At 35.2% G+C, this 14,400-nt stretch overlaps 1 protein-coding gene across 2 annotated transcripts in view; it reads left to right on the forward strand.

Annotated features, from left to right (window-relative positions):
- Positions 1-14,400, forward strand: part of SESTD1 (SEC14 and spectrin domain containing 1) — a 62,084-nt gene that overhangs the window by 29,293 nt on the left and 18,391 nt on the right. Inside the window, exons 8-11 of one of the 2 annotated variants that reach the window (XM_082312507.1) lie at positions 7,263-7,376; positions 9,613-9,710; positions 10,126-10,181; positions 12,713-12,924. In XM_082312507.1, the coding sequence (XP_082168633.1) occupies positions 7,263-7,376; positions 9,613-9,710; positions 10,126-10,181; positions 12,713-12,924 (480 nt within the window). The remainder of the gene's footprint in view (positions 1-7,262; positions 7,377-9,612; positions 9,711-10,125; positions 10,182-12,712; positions 12,925-14,400) is intronic. The other variant, XM_082312508.1, reaches the window with a different exon arrangement.

The following is a 14,400-nucleotide window of genomic DNA, read 5'->3' on the forward strand; positions in this document are numbered from 1 at the left end:
AAGAAGTATTAGCTAGCTGGCTTCTCTTTTTCCATGTTTTGTAGCTGAAAAATAGCTCGTAAGATCTTGTCTTTTGTTTAAAAGTTTAGGGATTGTTTAAGAAAGCAACTGGAAAGGCTAAATCCAATGTGATTAGACCACAATTTTTCATATCAGTCCCCAATTCAAGTAAAGTAACTCTTCTCTGTCTACCTAAGTCAGTGGTACATACCTAAGTAGATATTTACCTTCTCTATACTAACAGTCTTTATTCTACAAGTGATTAAACGTGTGTTATGTAGCTATAGCAAGGCTTAATGTTCCAAAATACAAAAATCTCCACCCCAAACACTTTAATTTGTGCTTTTTTTGGTGCCATTGAAAACCCACCATGGTCCAGAACTTTCTGCTGGTTTACTATAAGAGGTTTTTATACTGTTCTTGTATTTCGAAATTAACTATTGTTACTACATGTATCTTTATATCTTAGCTCTCAGTATTCTACTTGGAAATTAATTGTGGCACAATCATCCCAATTTATCTTTTAAGAATAATGCTAATAAGCAGAATATTGCTTCACAGAATGAAGAATGAATAACACTTCGGAGGAAATCTTTAATTTTTGTATCAGATCTTCCAGTCCACTGTTCTAATACTGAGGCACCAAAACTTGTAGCTTTCGTGGACTTTCCTAAAAATGCATATAGGAGTTCCACTTTTTTATCAAAATTATATTTATTTAAATGCATCTCCCTTTTCATCTGCATGTATCTTTGTTGCTGCTGTTTTAACACTGGAAGCAATGTGTCTTTTTTTTTAAAAACCTGGGCCAAATCAGAGAATTATCCCTGTGGAGCTGGAGTACATAAGCCTGTGTTTACGTCACATTCTAAATTCAGTCCTAAAGAAGGGTGTGTTGGAAAATACCAGATTGTGTGTGCCTATTAGTCTCTTCTCTGGGATGGAAAAAAGACAGTGTGCTAATTATTATCATGAGCCCTGGGGGGCAAGGTAAATGAGTGGGCAAAACTGTGAGTGCTCAGAAGTGAAGGAGACAGTTACTGGGAGTGGAGTTGACAGTTAGTCTAGTGTATATCTGGATTCTGCTAGCTGCTCTTGGGTTTCTAGTATGCCAGATTTCTGTGTGATACTGGCCAGATAAATATGTAACTTGTGTTTCTTGGTATAATGTTAAAGCAAATGATCATTGTATAGAGTAGTGTTCCGTATTAACAAATGCCACTCTCTCCTACTCAGTGTTTAATCAAATCGTGTTTCAAAAAATGGATTGAAATAATATTTATCATCAAACAATAGGATTATTCTTCTCCTTGAGAAAAGGAAGTCTTTGCTTTACAATTCTGTGGCAATGAATCACTGTCAGGCCAGATACATGGGCAGCTATGTTTTGTCTGTTAAAAGTGCCATAGTTATCTTGAAAAATCACCGGGAGAATACTTGAGGCCATATTTAAGTTTTTCCAGCAGTTGAATTTGCTGGAGAATAAGTACAGCTGACTTTCAAGAACACAGATGCCAAAGATGAATCCGATTGTGCTTTAGAAAGCAATTAGGATTCACACTTAATTTAAAAAAAAAAAAAAAAAAAAAAGTTGCTGTTTGTTATACAAAAGCTTATTGTTGTTTTTTTATATAGTGTAGTGTGAAAAATTAACATAGGCATTCTTCGGTTTGGATTTCTGCACAGGCTGAAGTGCCAAGTTATTCTCACAAAACCTCTGCCTTGTTCATTGAAGTTTTCCCTGTATTTTTCCAAAGCTGTTTGGATATGTAAGCTGCTGACATAACAAATCATCACGAACCAGCCCACTGAGAAAACAGCTTTAATATTGAGCCCAAAGGACTTTATCAAAATTCAGCATTTTATACCTATCAGCCAGGCTGTGAGTGAGGAAGAGCTATCTGGGCTTCCCAGTGTTTCTTGGCAGACTTTTTGGGAAATGAACAAAAACCCCTCTATTTACCCGTGTTTGAATGAAATTTGTCCAAAACTACCAGTCAGTGACCAGATAAGTAGGATCACCTTTCAGCATGCTTTATTAATGTTCTTTTAAAAAAAGAAGTATTTTAGGAATGAGAGATTCTTATGTTCCAGTAAGTAAATGAAAACAGTATTAAATCTTTTGATGGTAGTTTATTAAAATTAGTAAATGAGGCAGTGGTACTCTGTTCATATTGAGTAAATACCTTAATATGCCCTTAGAGCAGCTACATTTGTAGTCAATTACATCACAATGTAACAAATCGGAACAGATAATTTAAACATTATATATATTATTTTATGCATAAATGTTCTTGCCATTAGTTGCATTTCTGTCACTTTTGCATAACATCAAACAGCTAATACTGTGTATAATACATACATTCTATTATTCTTAGAATCTTTTTCTAAAGATGCATCTAATTTCATACTAGTCTCACTTGGTACCCGCATGATCATGAGGGTTACTTAAAATAAGTGAGAAACGGGGGCATGTGTTGGTAATCCACTTTCAGCCCATATAAACTTCTCAGTAGTTGGGCACACCTGGTATGAATTTTTTACAAAGAATTGTGAACTTGGTCAGACTTTTTGGTTGTTGGATATTAGGTTGCTTGAAGTGTTTTAAAAAAAAAAAAAAAAAGCCAACCAAACAAAAAACAACAACAACAAAAACCCAACCCAAACAAACAAACAAAAAAACCCAAACAACAAAAAACACCACCAAAACAAAAATGAGGCTAGCAAATTATAAGCAGTATAGATATGTGTACGTAATGAATTATTTTTTCCATTTCCATAAATGATTTTGTCAGGATTGGCTCTTTTCTGTTCTGTGAAATTCAGTGTATTTTTAGGTTTACAGTGTTGTGTAAATGTCAGAAAAAATATTTAATATTAACTAAAAGATGACACCAATTATTCTTTTAAACTAAATCTGATTTTTAAGACCTTTTTACTCCTGAGATTAAAAATAGGATTTAGTCCCCTTACAGTGCTTCTGTACCTAATTCCCAGTATATAGGTTTTGCTCTGATAATAGATATAGAATATTACTATCAAATTTGTTTAGATAATTTTCTTAATTTGTCCCAGAACTGGAGTATATTATTCATTGATACCAAGCTATGAAGATTAATACAGATATTTACTTCTCTCAGAAGATTATATGCTTAGCTTTCACGTGTTTAAATTTTGTATTCTGAAGGGACGTGTGTGTTGTGTTCTTTTGGAAAGAACTGCTCCTTTTTAGATTCAGTAGTGTGGTTGCTGTGATATTACACACTTAAAAAAAAAAGCGCCTTGTTACTGAAATTTTACACCATCCTGTCTTCCAATAGCTCCCGGGTTTGACTCTGTGACATTTGTGTTAAAGAGCTTTTTCATTTCTTCCCTCAAGAAAGAAAGTTCAGATGGATGTTTTTAACATTTTGGGGGCACTTTTACATGTCCTATTGAATATCCAGAATTCCCCTCTGATGTTGACATATAACTCTGTCTCTTTGCAGATGGTCAATGAAAATACTTGCAAAAAACAGCAAATGATGTAGAGAGAGAGATCAGCTTTGTACAAACAGTATTCAAAGCTCTTTTATTATGAAAGATCAGTGTTAGTGGCACTGTTGCATGGGTCAAAATCATGTTACTAGAAAAAATAACTGTAGTCTCATCCTGAGAAATAAGGGAATTTTGCAGTTGAAGCACAAGACTTTGGAGTACATGGGATTTTTTTAGTTTTGTTTGGCGGTTCTTAAAAACGTTGTTTTGATTTTATTCAAAAATACAGCACTTCTACCAAAGCACTGTTCTGAGTTATTTCTGCAAAGGCTTTTGCAATGTTTTTGCAGGCCAATATTGTACAAAGCGAGTTTGCTGATTAGAGAAGAGCAATGATGAGAACTGCTACCGTTCTTCTAGGTTTGAAAAAGAACTGAATGCAGATGATAATGATAGGGACTGTGGTTGGTAGCAAACAGGACATATTTGAAACCCACTACCACTATCACCTTATTAGCTGTCACTGTTATCGGAAGCGGGTGGATCAAGTGGGAAGGGAAGCAAAGATTTAAGGATTCAGTAATTCATACTTTTTTTTCTGTCTTACCATCTGTCCAGATCTTTTCATTTCTCCCTTAGGGAATTTAGGCTGTTCACTTCAACATCTAACCGTAGTCTGCTGTCCAAAGTCTTTTACTTTGGATTAAGAAGACTTTTTTTTCTGGAGTCAACATAATAAGATGACTTTGAAAAAAAAGAAAAAAAAAAAAAAAACATCAGTCCGGTTGCAAGCAAACAGTGGGATATTTCTATTCTATAACTAAATGGTCTTCACTTGTACCTGTGTCTTATCCAGGAGTATTGAGAGCTGGTCAAGCAATAGAAAGCCATCATCATTCTCTTCACAGAGGGAGGAGAAACTAAAGATGTTCTCTGTGGTTAGTGGTCTAGTGCAGTTTGGTAATGATTATTTTAGAGGGAAGGATGACAAATAATTCTAAGTATAGCGTTAACAAAGTACTAAACTGTTGAGGATTTTGAAGAGCCCGTGTGACTAAGAGCTTTGTGAAGCACAACGGAAAATATGTTGAAGTGTGAAATTCAAATGCAAAGCTGGAACACTAATTCATAAAGGAAAACTTTTTTCAGGATGTGGTAATTTGACACTTATTTTCATAAAAGGTTAAAGACAATCACTGTGATTGGATTTTGAAAAGTTTTAGGAATCTGTGACAACAAAAGTTTGCATGCTATAGGTGCTGAACTTAAAATAGAATTCATATCTTTAAAAGGGAAGTGTCTTATCTTCTCCCTGTGCAACCTCGCACCTACTGTTTTTCAACATTTTTTTTTCTTTGGCTCTTGGTCTACGTTCTTACAGACTATTAATCAGAGAGGCAAATTGCACTTTTGACATCTAGAAACAACAAAGTTACTAATTTAAAGCATATGGAGGGTGTTACATTAGCACTGCTACTCATCTAGGTCTAGAACAAAAGCTAAATTCTGTTCAGGAGCCTCCCTTCTGCCACCACCTTGTCAAAAATTCAAATGTTTGCTTACTTTTTGAAGTCTTCAGACAGGATTTCTACAGTTATGCCAGTGAACAGTCAATAAACAGTTTAAGAAAGAAACAATTTTTAAAAAGAGAGAAACCTAAAGAATGAATGGTTTTTGGAGCAGCGTCTTAAGTTACAACAAGGCTTGCTATTGAGGTGGGAGTTTTGCAAAATTTTTCTAATAAGGGGCAAAAGTAATTTATGTTCTTTGGCCAAATCTCCCTTGTAGGGTGGGCTTTTTTGTTAGAGGATTACTTTCTCATATAGGTAATATATTTGTTACAGGCAGGTTTTGCTTTGCAGGAGAAAAAAAGGTTTTTTTAAATGTTTTCCTGGTACAAGTTTGTAAAGCATATGCCTTGCCCGCTTTCCCTCCTGAAGGATCCCGGTTAAAAAAATGAGAAATAAGTGGTTTCAATGCAGTCCATCCTTCAGGCTATTTGGGTTTCTTTTTAGAACAGGTATTTCAGTGATGTGAGCCAGCTGCCCTATTTACTTTAGTTTCCATACCAAAATGTCCTGATTGAGTAAATTAATTTTCTTCTTTTTTAATTTTCTCCTTCATAGAGATGAAAAGAGAGTGTAAAAATGACCTAAAATGTAAATGTGTGCCTAAAGAAGGAAGAACAAAGGCTTTATTTTTCTTGGACCTAGACTCTTCTGGGATTTGGGCTGGTTACTGTCATTACTTAAAGAAAGTACAAGCTAATTCCATTTATGGCAGCTACATACCAGTAAGAATACAGGAGAATAGCCTATATTTGCTGAACGTTGCTGGAAGATGTTCCTGTACATTAAATATTAGACCATTTGCTGGAACTACTCTGGATTCTTCAGTTCTAAGAATAGAAAAATCACAGAGTAATTACAATTGGAAGGGACCTCAGGAGGTCTCTAGTCCAATTTCCTGGTCAAAGCAGGATTATCTATGGGATTAGACCAGGTTACTCAGGGCTTTATCCATTTGGGCCTTGAAAAACTTCCAAGGATGGAGACTGCACAACCTCTACTTTCAGTTTTTAAAGATGACCTATAGTTGTTGACTTGAATGGCCTTTGATCTCAAAACCCGTATCAGAAACATAGTATTTTCGTCAATTATTTGGTCTATCAAATTTGTTTAGTGATCTGAACTATCCTGAAGCAGTGGAAGACAAAACCCTTCAGGTAATCTTAAAGAGAAAATCCAGAAGTTTAGGATGGGTTTTCTGTCTTCCAGTGTCTCCAGGAACATGGAGCTGGACTAGAAGTAGAAGGCTCTTTCCAGTTGGCTCTTCCCACTTATTCTTGTCTCCTGCAAGAATACATGCATGATCTGATGGGTTCTCAAAATTGTCTCTGTTTTTTGGGGTTTGTTTTGTTTTTATTAGTATTTTTTATTTTTTTATTTTTTATTTCTGGCTATATATTGCCAATATGTCTGCTTCCACAGAGAGTTTTTTTCCACAGGAGTTATTCCAGGCTTAGCATATCGTGCATCAAAGCAACCTGTGCTGCCAACTTTTGGTTTAGGTTTATATGAATAAGGCTCAGCCAGGAGCTTCTAGAATGCAGAAATGAAGTGAGGAATTTCGTCTTCTGACTAGCAGTGGACCTGTGTTTTCCTTTATTTCCTGCAGTAGTTGATGAACTAGATTTGTCTCCTGTGCAAATGACTCAGGCTTTTAAGCATACTAAGATTTGAATTTGACCACTCATGGAAAGAGTATGGTTGATCCTACTCTTGCTGAGCATATTTGTGCAGTAAATGCGGGCACTTAACTTTTATGGCACAAACTCACTTCTGGGACTGGAAGTATTGCAAGAGAGTGATAAAAATATTAAGTGCTTTGCAGTATGGTATCCTGCTGCTGTATTCACTAAAAATAGATTGTGTGGATCTAGACTTAATCAAGAAGCATCAGTTACCACCAAGAAAACAGATATCCAAGAAACTTTTTTTTTTTTTTTTCCTATTTTAAATAGACAAGGTGATACAGATGATGCTCTTACAGGGTTAGGCATGAGACATACACTGCATATCAAAATTACCTATCTGTTTTAGGCCCATGTTAATTGCAACCAGCCATACTTCATTAACCATTTAGCAGTAAAAGGGTCACTTTCTCTGAATCACTGAAAGATCTGCTCAGTACCTCTGGACACACTGAACACAACTTCTCAGGTACTTAAGGAAAAATATAAGCATTACTTACAAGAGTACCTAAAATTTCTTCTGTTGTTGCAGGTTATTTTAGTATCTGCTAACAAGCTGACTCGATATATAGAACCGTGCCAACTAACAGAAGATTTTGGAGGAACTCTCACCTATGATCACATGGATTGGTTGAATAAGAGGCTGGTTAGTTTTCTGGTTTGTTTGTTTGTTTTCAAATGTTTCATTCTTGAGCAATGAATTTTTATTTGTATAGGAACTGCTAAGTGTGTAGAGATTGTCACGTGTAATAGTGCAGTTCAAATGCATGAATAGTCTTATCATGATAACTAACACTGGATTTGCTCAAGGGATGATAAAGCTAATGTAATCAATTTGTTGAACCTTAACGAAGGTTCCTTAACGAAGTTCTCTTGTAGACCCTCACTGTAGAAGAGCCTGAGCGTATGCTGTAGTCACTACAAAGGGAAATTGTTTGGCTGCTGATGGGAGAAATCTGAAACAAGGAAGAAATACTTGGACTCTGCAGATCCTCTGAGGTTTTCTCTTAGGCCTTGGTGCCTGTGGACTGAGAGCCAGGTTTTAAGCTGTTCTACACTAAAACCTCTGTCAATGCAGTTTCCCCAGTGGATATAGAGATGCAGTAAACATCTAGGAGCAAATACACCCCTAAATCATTAATAGACACAAATTGTTTAAGCAACTGTTGGTGCGCATAGCACTTCAGAATGTTTTTAATCTGTCCTTCATTGATAGTTGTTTTTCAGTTGCTTAAATTGAATTTTCAAAACAATATTTAATCTTCAATGAAACAGTGTGTTCCTTTATTGTGCAATCTGTTCTTAAAACGCTCATCTCCTTCTAGGATCTCTAGGTGGGATCCTGGACAAGGAATACTCCACAGTGTGTCCCAGCCACAACTGCCCAAAGTCTTCAGACATACCCTGCAGCCAATCTCACAGCAGTATTTCCCCCTCAAAAAATCTGAGGGCTTACACCATATGTACCATGTTTCTTTTTTGCTGCATCTTGGCAAATTGTGTGTTCAGACCCAAGGGCAGAGAGAGCATCGTCTGCTGTGCAGCTTTTTTCTACCGGTCTTTGCATGGCCTTTATGTGTGCGTAGATTAGGGCAAGGCAGCTTGTTTCTTCTCCGCCTGAAACTGTGAGTGCCTGGACACAGGGGAGGGAAGGGGAATCTAGTATTTTCATTGTCCTTCGTTTTTCTCTGGTATATACAAATCTGGCTTTTACTCACTTATTCCTGCATTCATAAAATTCAAAAGGACAGTACTTCCACTCTAGCTGGGACTTCTGCTTTATATTTGGTTCAGACTACAACTGAAAATGTCTTTCTCCTGTCTCTCCTCTCTTGCCTCGTTTCACTTGTTTTGTATATTAATGAAGAACCTCCTCCATTTCAACTCTGAATTCTGAAACTAGACAAGAGGGCAGAAAGGTTAAGGTACTAGCTGAAAAATAGTTTACAACTGTTTATACATTTTAATTCTATGGATTTTTTTTTTCCTTTTGTAACAACTGAATTTAGCCTGTATTTTATAAACCACTATCTTATAAATTGGCTTTTAAGACCTGTCCACCTTATGTCCTTTTTGGTTTTCCCTGGAATTTAAGTAGTCCTAGATAAGTTAAGGAAGGTTCATCTGCAGGCTATTGATTAATAGTTTATTAACACAAAAAAAACCTGAAAGCTATTGCACATGTCACTTATGGCACCTGATCATGCTCAGTTCTGTCAAAAAAGACAAAAAAACCAACCAACCAACCAAAAAAACCCAAACTCTCAGAAGTCAGGTACAGAGGAATCATCTGAACAGTACTGAGTGTCTGACTATACAGGCCTTGTTATCTGAGATCAGAAGCCCCTATATTCAAAGAAAACGATGAGGGTATTTCTTTCTATATACTACATCTTTCTTTTATTTTAGTTATTCATTACAGTATAGCCCATATTAGTAATGATTAAAAGCTGGAATTTTCACAAAGTTGATTATTTTAATCCATTCAAATGAGCTGTCACATGCTTGTGTAATGTGCCTTGATTCTCTAGCATTATTCTTAAGATTTACCTAAAGGATTAAATGAAGATGTAGAATAAATATGTCCATAAGAACTTACAGGTTTGGCAGAAATCTCAAAATTTTTCAGTATTTCAGAATTCAGTCCATCTTCATTATATTCAGTATAACATTTATTATCTCCTAAGGAAGCTTAGTGTTCACTGAACAAAACTTTATATTTTCTACTCTTTCTACCCTACCATCCGAATGTTGGGAAATAATTACACAGTATAAAGATTGAAGTATATTGACAGAACTAGTGGATAAATTTGCATTGATGCCTTCAATACTGCCACTTATATAATTTTCATTTCTTAAATTAAAACCTGCTTCTTATTTAGGTATTTGAAAAGTTCACGAAAGAATCAACATCCTTACTGGATGAACTTGCTCTGATTAACAATGGAAGTGACAAAGGAACTCAGCAAGAAAAAGAGAGGTGTGTGGTTTACTTTTTTTAAATCAATGCTTTTGGATTATAAAATTCCACTGGAAAGCCAAACAATATTGAAAATATGATATGCCTTAAATATTTTGAAATATGTAAAGAAATTCTAAAAGTTTATAATGTAGACTACAAAATTCATCAGTGTGTGTGTGTAGATGGATGCTCATTTGGCTATTGACTACATGCAGCTGCACTTCTGTTTTGATACAATGAGTTGAAAAAGTGAGGACTTAACCAAGTGAGGAAAGAAACATACAGTGTCAGAAACAACAGCATCAGGTAGCTCTGGCGTTAGTTGAAGTTTTTAGTGCTACTGTAATACAAATTATTAGTAATGTGCCTGTTACTTTAAGTTATTATTATTAAGCTTATTATTATTAATCATGTGTTTGCTACTTTATTCCAGATCAATAGATTTGAACTTCCTTCCATCAGTTGATCCTGAGACGGTATTGCAGACAGGTATAGTAAGTCGGAAAATGATAATGTTGGTCAATAAAGTAACATTATTCATTTTTAAGCCCCAAGTGAAAGCACAGAGGGCACACTAATTATCTTAGCCATCATCACAATGTAACAAGCTTATCAATTAATGTCATCTTTGTTGGGTTTTAAAAAAAGTGATGTTCACAAATAAATGGAGGAACTCCAAATGTGTCTTTTTAAAAATAGTTTTAATAATCCTGATAACATCTTTACAGTATTACCATAATTAATATGTTTAATTTTGAGAATACATTATTTAAAGATTATGTCAATATTTGGCCTTATAGAATGAATTTGTCTCAGTAGCCACCAAATGGTTACAATACAGATAGCATTTTCCTACGCAGTTCTGATAATTTGCATCAGCCTAGTTCTGAGCTGGCCATCTGTAAAAGTGAAGCATACAGTCTTCTGACTCTTTGCTGCTTAGACTCTCCCTTGAGCGTTAAACAATTTGGGATTCATTGATTGAAATGGTTTTTTAGGGTGAATTTCCTATTGGCAGTAAAGTATAATAGCACTGTTGATTTGGACTAGAAATTTGCTTAAAGATTTGTGCCTTTGTAGAACAGGAAGTAATGCATAGCGTTAAGGTGGTGATCAGAGTCTGAGTGCTCAGAGTCCTTATAGCCACCTACAAATTAATGTGTGGATCACATGTAATTTTTGCCACAGAGAACTGCTGGCTTTACATGCCCTCTGTAAAATTTTAGCTTATTTAGATGTGAGATAATATTGTTTGAGTTAAAAGATGAAACAGTAGTTCCTTGCTGTGGTCTTTAAAGTTTTTAAAATATGAAGTGTCTGTAGACAATGTCACTAGATTTTAGTCTAATTGTGTATCCTCCTCTAATGGTAAGATTTTTTGGACAAAACAACACTTCAATTTTGTGTAAGTAGATGGCTCCCAAGAATGTTAGTTTATATGCATTCTCTGTTTTCTTAATTATGGCGTAACGAATTCTTTTTTTTGAGCTATGAAGTTTAATAACTCTCATTAAATCATGGGAGTTCCTAAGAGGCAACCTTTGTCTTTGTTAGATTTACTCTATTTAAAGTTTGAGAATAAAAAAATTAACCTCTCCCCAATTAAACTTTCCTATCTCTTAAGGGTAAATATGAACAAACTGAGGTTTTTAGATGAAAGGCTTCTGTCTTCCATAGTTACAAGTACTGTTGCTTTCACAAGTTCCAAATACACATATAAAGTATAGTTCTTAGAATTTGATAAGAATCTAGTTTAAAAAAATGTTTTTACCTTGAAAATGTTAATTCTTTACTGTTGAAACCATACAATAAAAATTCAAAATTATCCCAGTATAACTACAACTTGTAAAAGTCTTTAAGTCTGTTTGCCCTGCAGCTGTCTGTTCCTATCTGTGTAGTATTATAAAAGATGAAATCTAAGATGTTTATTTCCATGGTATGGCAGAATGTATTTGAATTCTAAGACACGTTCATTTCACAATAATACATGCTGAGTAATTTAAAGTTGCTTGCTGCAATCTCCAAAGCCCTTGGCATTTTGATTGTCTAGATAATACCAGTTGAATTTAGTCTATTCCACATTTTCCTTGCGGTATTACAATTTCTATTCTAGTGGTAATTTTTTTTTTTTCATTTAGTGAACTGGCATGTCACCATTTTAAGACCTGCAGAACTGATGATGTGGAATTGGCAGATTTTAACTTCTACACCAACATTTTAGTGACCAAACACTATTTTACTTGCTAACTTGTTCATTGAGCTTTTGGGGAACAAATTGATGTTCTGGGTTTACTGGTAGTATGGTGTTTATATCCTGAAAACTTTACCACCACTTAACAAAAACATTCTTCGAGCAGTTTAAACAGAGGATTAAATAGTCAAAGCATACTATTTTTGCATATACGAAAGTTGTTGCACTCTAGAAAGTCGGTACCCTGATATGGTACTTAAGAGCACAAAGCAAAAGGTGAGAAAAGTGAGAAAAAATGATTAATTAAAATACTTACTATTCAGCTCCATGCTTTCTATGCAAGTTTCATATGTGTTATAAAAATCCTCCAAGATAACAGAGAAATTTATATGCTCCGTTTGTTAGTGCTTCTAGCTCATTCATTTAATCTAAGAATGTGAATTGTTTCAGATAAATACTTTGGATGCTCCACAGTATTTTGAAGTAAACTCAAATTCTTATAGTAGTTTCAGACTCAAGATTGTGCTTTGCAATTGTTTCCTTAAATTAATCAATACTGTTGTCAATGTGAATGTTAAAGTCACGGTATTTCTTTTATATATCTAAAATATACCACGTGATTTCTACCCTATTTTATGTCTGATACAACACCACAATCTGCGGCCAGTGATCTGCATGAAATGGTATCATGAAATGTGCCCGATGCATGAAAGATCATTAGCTGCAAAAATATACCACTGGATGGTCTAAAAGCAGGCATGCTTACTAATAATTTTTGTGCTTGTTTTTTGAATCTAAATTAACCACATCATTATATGTATTCTTAAAGGTCATGAATTACTATCTGAGTTACAACAGCGTCGATTCAATGGTTCGGATGGAGGGGTGTCCTGGTCTCCAATGGATGATGAACTACTTGCTCAGCCACAGGTCATGAAGCTACTAGACTCACTCAGAGAGCAATATACCCGCTACCAGGAAGTTTGCAGACAACGTAGCAAGCGCACACAACTAGAGGAGATTCAGCAGAAGGTAATGCAGGTAAGCTGGGAGTTGTTCTTGAATACTGTGAGGCAGAGATTTGAGCTCAAGTCCGAGACTGTTTCCTGCAAAACTTGGAATCAGCTTCATGCTTCCTTTCACTCCTCAAACTGCAACGTGCTAGTTTCACTTGATGCTTTACATAGTGTCTACCACAGTGACTTTCTGAAGGCTGTTCTGATACATGGAGGTGATTAGAAACATCCTGTCTTGCCATCATGCTGAAGAACCTTCACATTGTCCCTTTGTTGCGTACTGTGGCAGTGTACCTCTACGTTGTCGGAGGGCCAAATGTCTGACCTGTTAGCAAAGAGAGGAACATTCACAAACGAGACACATTTGACTGTAATTTTGCTTTAGAGTTGGAAACCTTCCCCTGCCCATGTTAAGTTGCTGTTACTGAAGATAAGCCATTATTTATTCCTTTATTTGTCTAATGCTTGGTAAAGTGATTAAACTCTGTATTTCCAGGCTACCCTGACCAGAATGAGTAGAAATCTTCCTAATCAATAATGTGTTAAAGGTCATAATGAATTGGTTTGGTCCTTTGGAAACAGGCATGTAATTAGCACTTTCAACATTTTCTCAGCGGAGTCTCAGTAGAGAAAAATCAAGGAAATGGAATTAATTTATTCTTCTTGTGCTTATTACTTGAAATTAGGCTTATATGTTTTAAGCTTCTGTATAGTTTGAATATTCATAAAATGCATATTGCTTTTAACCTTTCAACATTGACATTTCTAATGCATGAGGAGTGCAAATCAAATGCACTTCACAGCATTACAGGTATGGGTAAAGATAAAAGCTAATCAATCTTGTTATTTCTAGCAGTGAAAATAAAAATCTACTGAGGAAATAATTTTCCTTTATATAGTCATTCAGGTTATTATAAAACTATAAAAAAGCAAATGTCATCTTTTGATATTTTGAGGTGGAAATAATAAAAATATGTAAGAGATGAAAGTAGTACTATATGGAACATATTACCATGGCTGTGGGTATAATCAGGTGAGATTTTTTTTTCTTGTGTTAAAGTTATAGTGGCTGAACAAGATGTGATGATTGAAATGAAATTTATAATGTACTTTGGCAAACTGACAGTGTTAATGCATTTAAATAGACTTGTTTACTGGGGCATGAGCCTCATTTTGCAATATTTGTATTAGAAATAGTTTTTTCGTTTGCTCTGTCTATGCCGTGGATGCCGCATAGTGAGTGAACGGAGTCTCAGTACACAGGAAAAATGTGTTTTGCTGGTTTACTGAGCTAATCAGTTTTATAAAGTGCATTTAAAACCTCTCTAAATGGTATACAAATGTATGGGGAAAAACTTACTAAATCTAGAAATGTATTTAGTTGCCTTTTCGTTTATGGGAGAAAATTAGACTAACAGAGAAAAGTCAGAAGATAATGAATGACTGGAGGAAACTCATACAGACCAAGTGCCATGGAATTTATTTTGCCAAAACAAACAGA

This window comes from Platalea leucorodia (assembly GCF_965183815.1).
Source record: "Platalea leucorodia genome assembly, chromosome: 5".
In the NCBI taxonomy this organism is placed as follows: Eukaryota; Metazoa; Chordata; class Aves; order Pelecaniformes; family Threskiornithidae; genus Platalea; species Platalea leucorodia.